The sequence below is a fragment of the Astyanax mexicanus genome, chromosome 4 (assembly GCF_023375975.1).
Source record: "Astyanax mexicanus isolate ESR-SI-001 chromosome 4, AstMex3_surface, whole genome shotgun sequence".
NCBI classification, from domain to species: domain Eukaryota; kingdom Metazoa; phylum Chordata; class Actinopteri; order Characiformes; family Acestrorhamphidae; genus Astyanax; species Astyanax mexicanus.
Window position 1 is genome coordinate 52278224 of NC_064411.1, and position 18483 is coordinate 52296706.

The 18483-nt window shown below is 35.5% G+C and overlaps 1 protein-coding gene across 2 annotated transcripts in view; it reads right to left on the reverse strand.

Annotated features, from left to right (window-relative positions):
* The window catches only part of cables1 (Cdk5 and Abl enzyme substrate 1), a 67857-nt gene that overhangs the window by 19141 nt on the left and 30233 nt on the right, over positions 1-18483 (reverse strand). Inside the window, exons 2-4 of one of the 2 annotated variants that reach the window (XM_022678690.2) lie at positions 16910-16981; positions 15351-15443; positions 10881-10958 (exon numbers count right to left, since the gene is read on the reverse strand). In XM_022678690.2, the coding sequence (XP_022534411.2) occupies positions 10881-10958; positions 15351-15443; positions 16910-16981 (243 nt within the window). The remainder of the gene's footprint in view (positions 1-10880; positions 10959-15350; positions 15444-16909; positions 16982-18483) is intronic. The other variant, XM_022678691.2, reaches the window with a different exon arrangement.

Sequence of the window (18483 nt, forward strand, 5' to 3'; positions counted from 1 at the left end):
TACAATCCTCTAGCCATCAACCAGCATCTTTTTTGGCTGAGCAACTCGTACAAATTAAATAAACCTAAATGTTTCAGTTTATTTTGCTTTTCAAAGAATATATTATTAGAAAACTATAATAAAAAGCTATTTATTGAACACAGAAATTAATTTTCTCAAAACTCCAGCAAACACCAACAAACATCAATAAATACAGTGTTTCCTCTACTACGGCTGCACGATATTGAGGGAAAAAAAATGACATTACGATATATTGTTGTTCTGTACTATATATTGCTATATTAAAAAAAAAATACAAGATTTAAAAATAAATGTTAGCCATACACCAATGGTCCAACATGTTGTAATACTGAAAGTGCTTTTGTCTGCAAAGTATTGCCAACTATTCAGTGCATCCCTAATATACAGCAAGACACTACCTAAAAATGATGAGTTTCTTTTTTTTTTTTTTTTTTACGAATTCAAAACCTATAATAATATAATCAAGAGGAAGATGGATGATCATAAGCCATCAAACCAAGCAGAACTGCTTGAATTTTTGCACCAGGAGTAAAGCAGCATAAAGTTATCCAAAAGCAGTGTGCAAGACTGGTGGAGGAGAACATGATGCCAAGATGAAGCATGAAAACTGTGATAAAAAAAACGGTTATTCCACCAAATATTAATTTCTGAATCAATATGTGCATCTTTTTTTGTTTTGTTATTTCAGCCGTTTCTCATTTTCTGCAAATAAATGCTCTAAATAACACATTTTTTATTTGGAATTTGGGAGAAATGTAGTCAGTAGTTTATAGAATAAAACAGCAATGTTCATTTTACTCAAATATATACCTATCGCTGTCGTTCCCAGTCTCTTCCACTGTGTTATAATATCACTGACAGTTGGCTGTGGAATATTTAGTAGTGAAATTTCATGAGTGGACTGAGAGCGTCCTTACCATTCTTTCAGTAACATTTGTAGTAGCAGTCTGCATGACTAGCTGAGCTCAATGATTTGGATGGGTGAGCAAATACTTTTAGCAATATAGTGCATATACAGACATGCTAAAAGTCATGGGATATCAGTATGTAAACGGATCACGAAGTGTTCCCTTAGGAGACGGTTTGAGAACACTCAGTATGCTGTTTACTGGTATCTGATCCAGACGAACAGGTCTATTATAGTAATAAAGCTGCCAAACATGCTCTTATTGTTTGGTGCGTCCATTGTTGGTCTTTTGGCTTGTTGGACCAATTAGTTTAAATTTAACACCCAGAGCTAAACCCAACCTGTCCAACCTGTCCACCGTCTCGCCTCCAACCCTCTGAAAACATGCAGCTGCTGCAAGAGGAAGCCATGCTTTCCTTTCCTCATAACCGCCAGCATGTCCTCACACTGAACGCTGACGAGTGATTATAGTGGCAGTCCAGGTTTCGGACTGTTAAAAAGAGCAAAAGCATGAGAAAAATGTGTATAATTATACATGTAGCACCAGTCAAGAGTTTGGACACGTCTTAAATTCAGTGTTTTTAGTGTTCTGCATTTTAGATTAACACTAAAGTCATCCAAACTATGAAGAAACAACCATGAAATTGTTTAAAGGGTTCACGTTTTAACCAATAAATTTACATGATTTTTTTAATAACTTTTCCTTGCCTTTAAGGCAAATTGTCATGACCATACAATTTTAAAAAACATCAGTGCAGACATTGACAATAACACCGAAAACCAACTAAAACTATAATTAAAATATATTTAATTATAGTAGGTCTAAAATGAAGCAGATAAAAATGTTCACATGAAATTTTATTAATAATAAAATGTGTGGCAGATCCTGATCTTGATAAACTGAAACACAAAGATTTGTAAAGGCATATTTCCATAACTTTTGCAAAGCTTTCTGGGTATTTTTATTTTTCCTAAACTTATCCAGACCTGAAAATTGCAATTTTCAAAAATTCCATGTATTTTTCAGGTTTTTCATGATTGTATTAACCCTGTATTTAGTAAACAAAAAAGGGTTTAAAACAAACCAGAATATGTTTTATATTTTATATTCTTCAAAGTAGCACCTCTTTTATGAGGTAGAGTCACCTGGAATTCAGGCTTTCAGTTAACAGCTGTGCTGAACTCATCAAGAGTTAATTACCTGAATTTCTTGCCTCTTAATAAAGTGTTTGAGAGCATCAGTTGTAAAATAGTAGTGAAGAGGTAGAGTTACAGGTATACAGTGAATAAAAGCTCTATTTGAATAATGTTTTAATCCATATTATGTAGGCCTGTCACGAAAAAAAAAATTTTGTGAACAATATACTGTCCCACAAATTATTGCGTTAAACGATATTGTTGCCATTTTAAGACCATTATATAATTATAATAACAATGTCATAACAAAGGAATTACACTGTTTTAAAGACTATACACATTGCGAAGTGCAACCCCGGTCTGTCCAAGCTGGCCCACATTGGACCGATATAAAGACCCTATCTCAGCCTTCACTCGAGAGACGAAGGCTGTTAAAAGACTAGAGCCGCACTGGGCCATTACTTTGTTTCTTTAAGTTAGTTTTGGGTGTTGATTGAGGCCTTTTTTCCTAATAAAAGTATGTTTTGAGTTAATTTACTCCCTGTGACTGTGTCTCTCTGTGCATTCTGCACTACTGGGTCATGGCGGCCAGTCACAATATATGTTTTCTGTATTTTGTAAGTGCAAACACAATGCACGATATCACGATTATTAAAATGACTGCGGTCATTTCCATTAAGTCGATAATGTAATTATTGTGACAGGCCTAATATAATATATTAGACGCAAGAATTACTAAACTAAATATAGAAAATATACTTTGATAAAATGAAGGTCAGTCAATTCGAAACATTTAAATAGCTTTGAAAGTATCCTCAAGTGCAGTTGCATAAAAAAGAGCATCAAAAACTTTAATAATGATGAAACTGGCACTCATCTGGACTGCCCAAGGAAAGGAAAAGTAAGAGTTACCAGTCCCAGAAACCACAAGTTAACAGCTCCCCAGATCCATAGACTGGATCACTTCACTATTCATATATAATGTAGGGAAAAAAAATAAAACATATAAAACACTGAATAAAAAGGTGTGTAAATAGCTCTAGTGTCTAAATTTCCTAAATTAGTGCTTTTATAATTATACTGAATCAGCTGCTCCAAACCAACCCCCCTCCAGTCTCTTCTACAGTTAAACGGTTAAAAAAAGAAAAGCCATAAGGAAGCGTTTTGAGAAAAACCACAGCCTTTAAAACGAGTCCGGAAGCTGGAAAACCTGCAGCAGCACATTTATTTACTGAGCAGCAGAGTGAGCCAACATACGCCTGGATAATGTATGCAGAACTGCGGGAAAAGCACATGTGCTCTCAGTGCATTAACCCCTTACCTCCCTCAAACAGCTGCTGTTACTGGTTATTTTACTACAGTATCACTAATACAGCTACAGCTACAGCTGTCTTGGCCAGGGTTCACTTGTAAAAGAGATTTTTAATCTCAATGTGACTACCCTGGTTAAATAAAGGTAAATAAATAAATAAATCAAATGTAACTGTGAAATTACATTTGTAAATATTCAGTACACTATAGAATCTTTTCTGAGTATTGTGCATTTTTTCAATGTAAGGAAATGACAAAATAGCTAAAATACAAATATGTTTACAAATATATGTGTGTAAGCAAAAATATGATCATTTTAAGTTCAAACCTAAAATTCTGAAAAATCTAAAGAAGCAATTTTTCAATGATAGTTTTCTAAACGTTTTCTAATTTTTAATTGTTGAACTTTTTTCACATCAGGAAATTATTAATATTAAAAATATTGAAAAAAAAAAAAATAATTAAAAATAGTAATAAAAAAATAAAAAATATAGCTGCACACAAATATATATTTAAAGTCTTTTCATGAAAAATTTAAACAAAAATAAATAAATACATTCTGTTACTGAACATTCATACCTTAAAAAAGGTTTTATTTTCTAATTTTCTTTAATGAAGTTAAAATACAAGTAACTTTTCCTTTAATGGAACATTCTCATATAAAAAAATACCAAAAAACGATTTTTTTCTTAAAAAGAAATTCAGAAATATAAAATTAAATAATAGAATAATAAATAAATAATAGAAATATAAAAAAATTAAGTCATAAAAAATATAATTAACTTATTCATGTTGAATTCTCACAGAATAGCTTATTTATGAACAATTCATACCATTTTTTTTTCTTAAAATTAAACAAAAATTTAAGTAATTAACATTATTAATTCTTATTATAATAATAATAGTAAAAAGAAAACATTTTTTTTCAATTATTTTTTTTATTTGTTTGTATTTGTAATTATTTTGCATTTTATTATGTCAGGGAAAGACAAAAATATAGCTGCATACAAATATATATTAAAAAAAATATTTTATAAAAAAAAAATCTTTTTGGTGAATTCTTACAAAGATATGAATCTTTTTTATGCTAATTTTAATAATATAATAATGCAAAAATCGTTCTACATTTTAATGATCAGATATATCTTTATTTCTGTACTGTGTGTTTTTTTTTGTTTGTTTGTTTTTAAACTGAACTTAATCAGGTTATCAGTGCAGATGAAACAGTGCTGATTGTGTATTTTATCTGGATTTCGGAGCTCCAGGAGTTCAGAATGAAAGCTCTCTTCAGTCTGAGGTCATGTGGACTCTGATAGGTCGGTCGATAGGTCCAGCATGTTAATGGAGCTGCACATGCAGAGCGATTGAGTGGTCAGCTGACTCTCTCACTAACTGCACTAAAATCAATGTGTAACAGCGAGAGCTGAGAGAACGCACAACACATTACTGCACAGATCACTGCTGATATAGACCCACACCAGCACTGTTTAAACACAGGCAAGCGCCCTGCCTGCCTGTGTGTGTGTGTGAGCCAACAACCTGTGCATCGTGCAGCTTGATATAGGGCGTGTTGGTGTGTCTTTGCTATCATAACCACAGAAAAAGTACACCTTGCGCAGCTTAAAATGCACAAACACCATGTAATAATTTTCTGAATTAACCTGACTAGTGTATTTCTAATCAGGAATTTACCTTAGCAGTGCTATTCTAATCATGAATTTACATCAGCAGTGCTTTTCTAAACATACATTTACCTCAGTAGTGTATTTATAATCTGTTACAGTCAGACTTGAGTCTGACTTATTGCATATAAAGCTTCATTTTAAAAAGTTTATTTTTAAAAGTGTAGCAATGCCCACCAGCCATTACAAATCAAAAGCCCCTATAACACTGTTAATCTAAAAGTATTACCATAAATAATTAAGGTAAAAAAGAAAAAGGTAATAAAGAAAGGTACTATTCTAATCATGAATTTACCTTACTAGTCTATTTATAATCATGAATTTACCTTAGCAGTGCTATTCTAATCATGAATTTACCTCAGTAGTGCTTTTCTAAACATACATACATTTACCTCAGTAGTGTATTTATAATCTGTTATAGTCAGACTTAAGTCAGACTTATTATATGTAAAGCTTTATGTTAAAGTGTAGTAATGCCAACCAGCCATTACAAATTAAAAGCTCCTATAACACTGTTAATCTAAAAGTATTACCGTAAATAATTAAAGGTAATAAAGAAAGGTACTATTCTTATCATAAATTTACCTCACTTTTGTATTTCTAATCATGAATTTACTTTAGCAGTGCTATTCTAATCATGAATATACCTCAGTAGCGCTTTTCTAAACATACATTTACCTCAGTGGTGTATTTATAATCTGTCTAACGGTCATTCACAGGCAGTCCCTGCAGTTAATCCAGTGCGCATGACTACGCTGACGTCTAGCCAAAACATCAAGCTGACTTACCCGGGTCGTGTTTTTTTTTTACAGGATACAAATGACATAACCGCTTGTGTTCACTTACATAACCGCAAAGACTTTATTTATTATTATTATTAAAGTTCTGCTTCCATAACAGTTTAATATCTATTATGTGTACAGTCTGTACAGTGTGGCTAGACATGTGGATGTGTGTTTACACTTAAACCCTTAAAAAAGGGTAAAAACTCCTAATTCTCCTGTTTTTAAACCCATTGAGTGACTTTTCTTATCTTCACCGTTTTTACTCCCCAAACAGTTGCTAAGTTTGCTATCAGCACAAGCCAGACATAGCTTCAGCTTCAAGGTCATAACTCTGCCCCCCTACCCCCCTCTACAATAATAACTCCCAACACATGAACTTACTGACCTGCTGCACGGCTGCTACAGTTCCAAAAACTCAGTGACAAGAATCAGACTAATGATTAGATCTGATTATGGCCCACACTGTTAATATAAAAAAATACTGCTAATAAATAAAGATAAAACAGAACGGTGCTATTCTAATCACGAATTTACCTCAGTAGTATATTTCTAATTATGAATTTACCTCAGTGGTGTATTTTTAATCATGAATTTACCCCAGCACTTCTACTCTAATTATGAATTTACCTCAGTAGTGCATTTCAAATTATGAATTTACCTCAGCAATGCTATTCTAATCATGAATTTACCTCAGTAGTATATTACTAATTATGAATTTACCTCAGTAGTGCATTTCAAATCATGAATTTACCTCAGCAATGCTATACTAATCATGAATTTACCTCAAAAGTGTACTTCTAGTCACAAACTTACCTCAGCACTTCTATTTTAAATCATCCATTTACATCAGCAGTGCTGTTGCAATCATGAATGTAACTCAGTAGAGCTATTCTAATGATGTATTTACCTCATTAGTGCTATTCCAATCATAAGTTTACCTTAGCAGTGCTGTTGTAATCATGAATTTACCTCTGCAGTGCTATTGTAATCATGAACTTACCTCAGTAGTGTATTTCTAGTCATGAACTTACCTTAGCACTTCTATTTTAAATCATATATTTACGTCAGCAGTTCTGTTGCAATCATACATTTGCCTCAGTAGTGCTATTCCAATCATGATTTTACCTCAGCAGTGCTAATCATGTATTTGCCTTAGTAGTGCTTTTCCAATAATGATTTTTACCTCAGAAGTGCTATACTTATTATACATTTACCTCAGAAGTGCTATACTTATTATACATTTACCTCAGCAGTGCTATTGTAATCATGAATTTACCTCAGTAGTGTGTCTTTAGTCATGAACTTACCTCAGCACTTTTATTCCAATCAAAAATGTACCTCAGCAGTGCTATTCCAATCATAGATCTACCTTGCCAGTGCTCTTGTAATCATGAATTTACCTCAGCAGTGCTATTCTAATCATACATTTACCTCAGCAATGCTGTGGTATGAATTCACCTCAGTAGGGCTATTCCAATCATGATTTTACCTAGTACCTAGCAGTACTATTCTAATCAAAATGAACCTCAACATTGCAATTCCAAGCATGGATTTATCTCAGTTTATTCTTAAGTTTATTTCTAATTCAGTTCAGCAGTCATATTCTAATCATGAATTTTCTTCAGCAGTGCTATTCTAATCATAACTGTAGTTACTCTAAAAGCATTTTCACACTGAAAGTGCTTTTGTTTGCCATTTTCAGAGAAATATTTAGTGTTTCCTACTTTTCGCATCCCTTCAGTGAATGTTTACTGAAATTGTCTTTTGTCCCAGAACATCTTCCTCCAGGACAGATCTGTCCAAGCCTAGCGTAGTCTTTTACAGTGAATGGTGTCATCTGAGAGCATAGGCTACGTAAAGAGTGAAGAATAAGCAGGTGCAGAGCTTTAGAGAGAGTCAGGAAACGAGGCGGCGCTGAACGCTAAAGAAAATAAGCTGCAGATCTTCAGTGCAGGAACAAGTAGCCCATTTAAGACGCAGTACAGACATGTGAGGACACGGTCCGTAAAGAGCAGGTCTGCACATGTTCTCACAGCCTTTTAACCAGAAATCAACCAGAAACTGCCTTTTCTGACTCAAAACCGCTGTCTGAGCAGCCCCGTACTGAATTACACTGGAGATAAACTGGAGGAAAGTGTGTATTTTTAGACAAAGTGATTAAGAATTGAATTATTTATGAGTAGGGGTGCACCGATCATGAATTTTTATGGGCAATCTTTATTTATTTACAGCCAAATCGATCAACAGCTCATTTTATTGGCCAATTTGATGGCAACAGTAAAGACAATGGGTTTATTGACGCTTTAAACAAAGCTCACTATTTGCGGCCTAAAGTGAATAGAGTGAATAAAACTTACCTCAGCAGTGCTATTGAAGTCATACATTAAATTGAACTAGAGTATTGACTTGAATTCTAATTTTACATTTACCTCAGCAGTGCTGTTGTATTCATGAAATTACCTCAGTAGTACTATTCCAATCATGAATTTACCTCAGTAGTGTATTTCTAATAATGAATTCACCTCAGTGGTGCTATTCCAATCATAAATTTACCTCAGCATGGCTACTGTAATCACAAATTCACCTCAGTTGTCTATTTCTAGTCATAACCTTACGTCAACCTTACTTCAGCAGTGCTAATTTTATATTTGCCTCAGTAGTGCTATTCCAATCATGACTTTACTTCAGCAGTGCTAATCATGTATTTTTCTTAGTAGTGCTATTCCAATAATAATTTTGCCTCAGAAGTGCTATTCTAATTATTTATTTACCTCAGCAGGGCTATTGTAATCATGGATTTATCTCAGAAGTATATTTCTAAATATGAATTTAACACAGCACTGCTATGATAATCATAAATTAATACAGTGATATGCAACACATGGAGGCAGAACAAAACAATCCTGGAGAGAGAGAGAAGAGAGAGAGAGAGAGAAGAGAGAGAGAGAGAGGGGGGGAGGTGGTCTTGGCCCGGCTCCAAACCTCAAACCACTTGATAGCTATTTGTTTGTGGTGAGAACCTGATCTGATCTCAACAAACCGACAATCAAACAGTCCTTTTATTGATCTTATCGGCTGTTCAGGTGCAGTTTAACCTGATTTACTAACCAGATTATTACTACAGCGCTGAACAAATGCTGTCTCTTCTGCTGCTCCATGTTAAGCTGTTATGTTATGTGAAAACACTTTAACTGCTTGATCACCACACTACCCATTGAAAACATTGTGTTTGAAATATATATATATATGTATATACATATATATATATATATATATATATATATATATATAATTATATAGTCATTAAATCGGACTGTAGTCTGCATGTTTACCATGTTAAAACAAGCTACGTGAGACGAACTGCTTTCCGGAACACTCAGTGTTTGTCAGTGTAGCACTGTCGGGTGATTAGCTGCTAATGTTAATGCTGCTGCACCAAGCCTTAGTGGAAATCTGGAAATCTAAGCTTACTCTGAATAAACAAAAGCTCACCCACAGAAATCTGTGTAGATTAACATCCAGCACTCGTTTGAAAATGTGTGAAAAATAGGGTATTACCGATATATAAGCATCGAAGAATCACAGTATCGTGATACCATGCCCTGTGATCCTCACCCCTACTAATGTAGCACTGGTATTGGTCCACCAAAAGTGCCAAAGGGCAGCAACTCCAATTTTAGCATTATCACAGGCGCTAAAGAGTCGCTGTGCCTCCATATTCATCACTTTAACACCAAAATAAGCCTTTAAACAGGCAAAATGATTAGAAGACATGCCCCATTCATGTTCATCATACACTCTGTAATAGTTCCAAACATTTTTTTCTTTTTTTTAATGTATATCCACAGCAAATACCAGGGTTCATACACATTTTAACCAATAACTTTTCATGATTTTTGTTTTTTACTTATTCATGCCTTCAAGGCTAATTTTTTATGACATGGACAATAAAACTTGAAATATAATCTAATAAATTCATTTTAGGCCAAAAATGAAAATGAATCAGATAAAATATTGACAAGCAATATTTAATAATAATAAAATGTGTGTCAGATCCTGAGAGCTCCATTGTTTGGGGCTAAATTACTGAATTAACTGAATTAACAAAATATAAGATTTTCTCCATCGATAAACTGAAACACAAAGTTGACCTAATTTCCCTGACTTTTCAAAACTTTCTGGGTATTTTTATTTTTCCAAAACTTATCCATATTTTTTAATTCCATTACTTTTCAAGGTTTTTCATGACCCTATGAACTCATATCTACAGGGGTTGGACAATGAAACTGAAACACTGAAAACTGGCTCACCTGGTGGAAACAGGAGAGTTGAGGTGCACATTGAATTCTGCGTGATTTGATCAGCCGTGGTTTTATGATTTTTGGATACAATCCGGGTTAGCACCCGAACATCCCTTTCAGACAGCTTCCTCTTACAGCGTCCACAGTTAATCCTGTTGGATGTGGTTGGTCCTTCTTGGTGGTATGCTGACATTACCCTGGATACCGTGGCTCTTGATGCATCACAAAGACTTGCTGTCTTGGTCACAGATGCTCCAGCAAGACGTGAACCAACAATTTGTCCTCTTTTGAACTCTGGTATGTCACCCATAATGTTGTGTGCATTGCAATAATTTGAGCAGAACTGTGCTCTTACCCTGCTAATTGAACCTTGAACACTCTTACAGCTCTTACTGGTGCAATAATGTGCAATTATTGAAGATTGGACACCAGGCTGCTCCAATTTAGCATGAATGAAACCTGCCACACTAAAATGTGTGACAGCTGTTTCAGTTTCATTGTCCAACCCAAAAACAACAACTCAGCCAATCATTTAGACATCATATACCACAGATTCAGATTCAGTGCACCCCATTCATTGGTCTTAAAAGAAAAAAAATAATAATCAGCGGTGAGGAAGGATTGAGGGAGTGACGGGGTGGTAACTCAGGGAGGCGTGATGATGAAGAAGAAGGAGGAGGAGGAGGAGGAAGAGGAGGAGGAGGAATAAAGAGTTAACATGCTGATGAATACATACCCTGTTTGGCTACAATCACGATAGGGCAGGACAGAAAATACACTATAGAAGGATCTTCTGCCACTGATAAGGACTATCCTACAAAGACAAAACCATAAATAAACTAATTCAGTGACCTGTGGCAAAACACAGAGAACAGGACTAGACTAGAGAGATGGAGTGACATAACAGTGACCAGTCAAACCAGTGACAATACAAGTGTCTGGTGGACGAGTGTGGAGTATAGAACACAAAATAACAGGCTTTAAAAGTCAAACAAACATGTATAAAAAGAACAGTGAAAGAAAACGTAATGTTAGAAACAGGAAAAAAAAAAAAACTAAAACAGGCAAAGAGTTAAAGCAGCAGTTCATGAGATACTTTTACTATTAAATTGATGAAAATTAGTATTCCTTGGGAGTTAGGAGTGGACAAAAACGTTCAAATTAACAAAAACAATATACTCAATCAGACATCAATTTATTTACATTAACCTGCATTAAAAGTACTCTTCCTCATGCTCACTGCAATTACACATTTTCACCAGAGAGGTCTCCAAATCCACAAAACCTGCAGAATGTCGCTTGAAGCTAAAACTATCTCAAAAATCTAAAAAAACAAACAAACAAACAAAAAAATAGAATATTATTGAAAATGTACTTTATTTCAGTAATTCCGTTCAAAATGTGAAACTCATATCGTCGCTGTCCTATGAAAAACACTTATCTCCATTTTTGTCGATTTTCAGTTTAGTACATAATTTGAACAGACAAACTGTCTTTTACACTGTGTCAAAATTTCTTGATGAACGGACCAATAGAAACTCTTCAAAATTACCTGAAATAAACTGTTTTTACATTGACTTCCATTGAAAGTTTACAAGGTTTTTTCCCTCTCCTGTAAAGTTGCTGTTTTGGAGATAAGTGTTTTTCAATGGACAGCGACGATATGTATATTATATAGATGTATTGTGGCGTCTGTGTGTGTGTGTGTGGCTGCTGTGTGCCTGTCTCTGTGTGCCCGCCTCTGTGTGCCTGTGTGTGAGTGGATGTCAGGTGTGGGGCCTCCCTTTTAGGTGGGGTTATGCAGAGTGGTGGGCACCACTCTGAATCTACCATCCGGTAGATTCCTTGCTGGTTTAGTGACCTTAGGGCTCTTTATGCTGTGTGAGCGGTTGGGTTTCGCTCTCCTGTGAGTGGCAAGCCTGTTAATAAAGAGCTGTTGAGTACTTGCAATGAGTCTCACGAGTCCTCCTTCCTCTTCCACGCCACAGTATTAAATCTATTTTAAGCGTTTATATTTTTTATTGTTGATGATTATTACGGCTTACAGACAAAAAAAAAACAAACACCAAAAATCAGTGTCTCCGAAAATGTTAATATGATATATTAAAGACCAATTGGTAAATTTTTTAAAGGGTAGGGAGTGTGCTATAAAGTCCTGCTGGAAAATGAAACATGAAAAAACTAAACTGCACTGACTTTAGACTTGATAATAAAACACAGTGGATCAACACCAGCAGATGATCAGCATGTCTCTCCAAACCATCACTGATCATCAGTACATTTTACATTTCATTTGTAAATCAAGGGAGAAATCAGAGTCTGGAGGAAGAGTGGAGAGACACACAGTCCAAACTGCTCGAGGTCTAGTGTGAAGTTTCCACCAATCAGTGATGCAGATTTCATTTTCCAGCAGGACTTGGCACACTGCCCACACTGCCAAAAGTTATATACGACTAATTGTATATAACTTAAATATATTAAAATAGATCACTCTGTGTTTAATACATCTATATAATATATGAGTTTTACATTTTCAACTGAATTACTGTAATAAAGTAACTTTTTTTCAATTATATTTATTTTTTGAGATGCACCTGTATATTGAACACTTAAACACTTATCATAAATATTACAGTTTTAGTCAACATGTTATGTCTATATCTGCAGTAGACACACTGTCAAGTTATATATTTACCAAAACAACAGTAATATATTAGCTAACAGTGTGCTGCACTGCGTATCTGTCACTCATCTTTCAACAAGTTATTATTTAACAGAAGCTTCAAGGTCAGTGTTTTGCAGTAGATCATTGGTTTTTCACCCTGGTCATGGAGGACCACCTGCTCTGCACATTTTAGTGGTTACCCCTCTACCAAAACACCTGATTTAGATCATTAGTGATAAACACTCACCAAATAAACAGTTTTCAGGAGAGAAATGTGTGTCAATTAATATTCAGTGCTCGTTTAACATTAAAATATATATATATATATATATATATATATATATATATATATATATATATATATATATATATATACTTTTAAGAATTACAGTTTTGTTTACTGAACTTAGTTACCCCACCTCCCACCACCAGCCAGCGAGGGACCTGCTGAATTAGAAGAGAAACATGGTGACACCCCTCTTCCTTACTAGTATGCATTTGTGTCCATTTCCACATTGGTGTCAGCAAAATGGGTGCAATTTAACTCTTTCAGACCTGAATTAGCATATGTTCCAATGATGGAAAAATATAAAAATGCATTTTTTTCTGTCTGTATTGCACACAAAACAAGACTCAATTCAATTAAATCCAATTAACTAAAATATTGAATTGTTTTTTTTTTGTTCCAATTTAATATTGATATTTTTATCACACTAACCATACTTTATATATGTAACACTTATAAAAAGTGTTTTAAATTATGAAATATTAATCAAATTATTATTATTTTGACTTGTTGGCTCATATAGTGCTTTCATTAAATGTTACTGTTTTTGGCCAATCATTGTTTTAGTCCGGTGCATTGGGCGGGGCTAAGCTACAGTTTTTTTGGCTTGTAAACTTGTTAATTGGCTGGTTTATAAATTATTCTAATAGCTACAGCTCTCAATTAGTTTCATGTAAGCAAAAATTACACACCATTAAACATTAAAAAAAAAAAAATACATGGGTCTGGGGTCCAAAAGGGTTAATAATTACTGTGAGTAGCTGAATTCATTCATTAAAATAGGGGTACGCAAACTAAGATCCTGTCTATTTTTTGTTAAATTTAAATTATGTCACATCACATTTTGAGGTTTTAAAAGAAGGAAATGCTCTAATTATTAATATTATTAGAACAGGAGCAGCTACTGTCTGAAACACCTGATACACTTCATCTGACACGCTGGCACAGAGCCACAGCACACACACACACACATTCACTGAGGGCATGAGCCATTAAGACCCGTTCACAACCAAAGCACAACCATCCAGATCAGCAGCTTCTGATTGCCCATGCAGCCGGGCATTAAACAGGAAATAAAAACGATACAGTACAAACGCAACCTTCTATCTAGGTGTAGTGGTCAGATTGTAATGGGCAAATTAGTACAGAAAGTACAGAACAATATGCAGTTGATTTAGGGCGTGTTAGTGTGTCTTTGCTGTCGTATCAACGGGAAAAGTACACTTTTGCTCGGCTCAAAACATGCAAAAATAATCATGGGTGTGTTTTAGGTGTAACATGAAATAAACCAATCAGCGCATCATTCACCATTTCCTTTAAGAGCCAGGTGTGCTCTGACTTTGGTGGATTGCTATTTTAACGGCGCAACGCTTTTCACATTTCAGCAGAGGAAACTAAGCTGCTCATTCACCCTGTGAAAGTGCGCCAGCAGGTCATTTATGGGAACAGCATTGATTTTATTTAGTACTCTCCTTATTACTCCTGCACTTTATGTTGTCTATTGCTTGTGGTTCTATGTTGCACCATGGTTCCGGAGGAACGTAATTTCATCACACTGTGTACCTGTACTCAGATGTAATGACAATAAAAGCCTCTTGACTTGACTTGACTTGTTGATGAAAACGTTATGTGCATCTGCATTGCCGAGATAGCAATGAACGTCTGACGGGTGACTGTTGTCAGGGTTTTAATCAATCAGTAAGTGGTGCACACCTGTGTTTTCTATTGCCAAGATAGCAATATGCCAGAAATTTACCTGAACACATCCACTTCCAGACTACTACGCCTATCAGTGTAGATTTATTCACAAGCTCCGTTGCTATTTAAACGACGCAGGTGGAAGGAGTGAAAATAGACTGTTGAGGGGGTGTAAGATAGCAATGAGCATCGTGACGCGCCTTGCGCAGAGTGTGAGATACATGACTCCGCCTTTTTTCCAACTACTGCCACTGCAGAATCACTAGGCAGCCAATAAATGTGCTCGGAAGAAAGTGCCAGAACACTGGCGGTTGTACATTTATGAGTAAAAACACTTAGAAAAAAGATTTAAAAAAACACTCAACAGGATGAAATGTAAAAATATATGCAAACAAATGGAATCAAATTAATTCATATAAATAAAAAACAAAAAACAAAGATAACAAAGCAAAACTGCTGGTCACATGTCTGAGATAAGAGTCAGTTGCAGTATCACAGAAACTGAAGCGCTTGTTTACGGTGTGTGTTAACGGTGTGTGTTTACAGTATAGCTGTACCTTCCATTGCGGATATCGTGTTGCCTCATGTTCTTAATGAAGTGGACCTTCTTGAAGCTCTTTGGTCGGGGTGAACCAGATAAGGTTCGGCATCTGAGAGAAAGAGAGAGAGAGACAGAGAGAGAGATGTTCAGGTGTTCAGTCTTACATAAGAGAAGTTTGGACACACATTCCCATTCAACTAGGGGTGTGTTTAAAAAAAAACAAAAAAAAAAAACTATTTTTTCGATTCGAATCAATCTTCATTTGAATGATCCAATATCAATTCATATAAATCCAAAACGATCTTTACAATTTTCTCATTTTCCCTGTATATGCAAACAGTTTTAACGTCTCGCATTTAATCTTGCGAGACCATGCTTTTTTGAGCACCGCCCTCTGGCTGGGGTGATCAGTTAAGCTGGAGCACGGCATCCAGGATTCGTTTTCATTTTTCATCAAATGATACTAAAAAAATATTTGTTCTAACTCAAACTCATTGACATTGGCTCATTTTTTGTGAAAAACATATATCAAAACACATTTTCGATGAACACACACTGTACACCCCCCCCCCCCCCCCCCCACACACACACATACATTTATATTACATACAGTATGTTTGGTCAAGGGCTAATAAATATTGCTTCATTTGTAAATTTGAAACTAAACAAATTTTCTACTCATATCTTGAGTTTAATTCATTTTCTTTCACATTTTATTAAAAAACTAATAAAAAAAGAGTAGCACTTTTTAAAAGAAATGTAACATAAGAAAGGTAAAGGGCAAATATTAACCATGTAAGCTGTTTATATTGCTTGCAATTTAGGTGAAGCGAGCATGTGTAAAGCATTTTAATGTAAAATTGCTTAATTTTGCTGAATTAAATACAAGTAACAAAGTAAACGAGTAACACAAATATGAACACCACACAAGGGTTAAAATGTAAGTAATTTAAGTCAGTTTTAAGTTGTTTTCCAGTGTTGTTTTCACCTGTACTTTATTTAAAGTAAGACCTGACTAGCTGAATCCACCGTTAGCTTAGCGGGTTAGCCAATTCACTGGTTAAGCTAATCCCCCTTTATCTAGATTTCCAAGTACCACACGCGGCTGATGTGCTAAGTTAAGCCCTGCTGGTGCTTTTCCTTTATTTTTTTACTCCACACTGTAAATTAATATTAAAGGAGAAATCTGGTGTAAAATGAACTTGGGTTGTAGTGAAACATGATAACAAGTACTATTTTTTGTTGAATATCCCACCTCCATTCTCCTCCAGCATTCCCAAATACAGAGCTTTTAACCGATGCTCCTGACAGGCTTACAATGCGAGTGATAGGGGCATAGATTTACCCATACAACGAAATCACTATTTTTACACCATTAACAAACTCAAAATAACTTCACACTTTCATTGATAGAATTCAGAGGGTCCTGACATTTAAAACAAGGCTTTGACAGCTTTAAAGGTGCACAGATCATCAGTTTATACACTCAGTACCTTTAAGATGTTCCCAGGGTGCTGCAGTACTTAAGTTAATACACGTTAAAGTCAAATATGTGTGTGTGGTGAATGTGTGTACCTGCGAAGAGGAGCGTTCTCCTCAATATCCTCCAGAGTCTCCAGTGAAGAACGCTGGGAAATCAGTCTCCGCCTGCAGAGAGAAATACAAGATATTAAGCAAAAGCACACACAGCAAATGATACACTGCAGTGAATAAAACTAGGGCTGCACGATATTGAAAAAATGTAATGTAACATTGCAAATGTTCATTTTTCAACGATATATATCGTGATATTAAACAATGCAGTGCCCATGAAGTCAACAGCCCCGCCCCCACCCGCGCGCTGTCTCACCCCTGGACCAATCAAGAGCTGAGTCAGCGCCAAGCTCACCTCAAAACCCGAGGAAAACCCAACAGCAAAACAACAGTAATCCGCTCTTTAATCAGGCATTTAAATGGATTTTTAAAAAGTGAATAAGAGCATAGTTTTTCTGGGATTAAAAGCGTGAATTCAGCTGTAACTGGAAATATCTGCACCGCAAATCTGTGCTGGAATGAGGTGCACAGCTTTCCACACGTGCCCAACCATGTGGAGGGAGGCCATGCGTGCGGTTACCTCGTGTTTACTCCTGCAACCCCGCGCTCCCCCTCCCCCTTGTGCTTCTCAGGCAGCAGCAGCCCGTCACTCACACAGACACAGAGACAGTGCTGTGTCTCTACTTCTTGTGTCAAACCATTGCAACATGATGTGTTTGATTTAACTGCCTTAAGTGACATTGCACATCCTACATCAATAATAGTCCTTGGGGAAGACTTCTAACACTTTATTGGCTCTGGATAAGATTGTTAATATACATGTAAAAGTCTCACTTTCGATGTTCTAGTCCGTCTAAAGTGTGCCTCTATGCGATTTGCAAATGGTGCATCCAAACTTTTGACTGGTACTCAATTTCACTAACACTGCTGGTGCTCTCCAGTACATTATCAACGCCATAGAAACAGGACTGTATTGCTATGGCAACGGCTGCATCCCCCTGGGCTGTACTAAACATTCCATCAATGGATCCAATCATCATAAAGATGAAGGTGTGGAGACTAATTGCTGTGTACAGTTAAAGAGGGGTTTCAGAGAGTTATTACTGATTTAAACATGGCCAACAATCAAAATCTACCATATTATATTATAATATAATAAATAATATGAATAAATAATACAATCAGCTGTGCTGGACATGTTTAAAGGATCTGTTACTCTTGCAAACTTTAAAAAAGGGGAGGTTCTTCTATGGTTCTTCTTTAGAACAGCACTCAAGGTTGCTGCAATACTTGGTATCCAGTGAAGTCATAGATAGGCAGATGTATAAATGATTACAGGTGTGGTCTGATTGCCACAAAAGAGCATGGGTAGTGCACCTCTTGGTGAGAGACTGTTAACTGCTAGACATGCTTCTGGACGTGATTCGTTTCTCAGGGGGACGTCTGTGAAAAATTTCACACTTTTACTCAATGATAAAACTGCTGCATCTGGACTGCAATAAAAAAAAAAAAAAAAAAAACCAGGAGGACCAAATTTTTTTTTGCTTATTTTTTTTTTTGCTTTCTCGTTCACGTGACATCGCGTTCAGTAGCTCCTTCATTTTCATTCGCTGTTG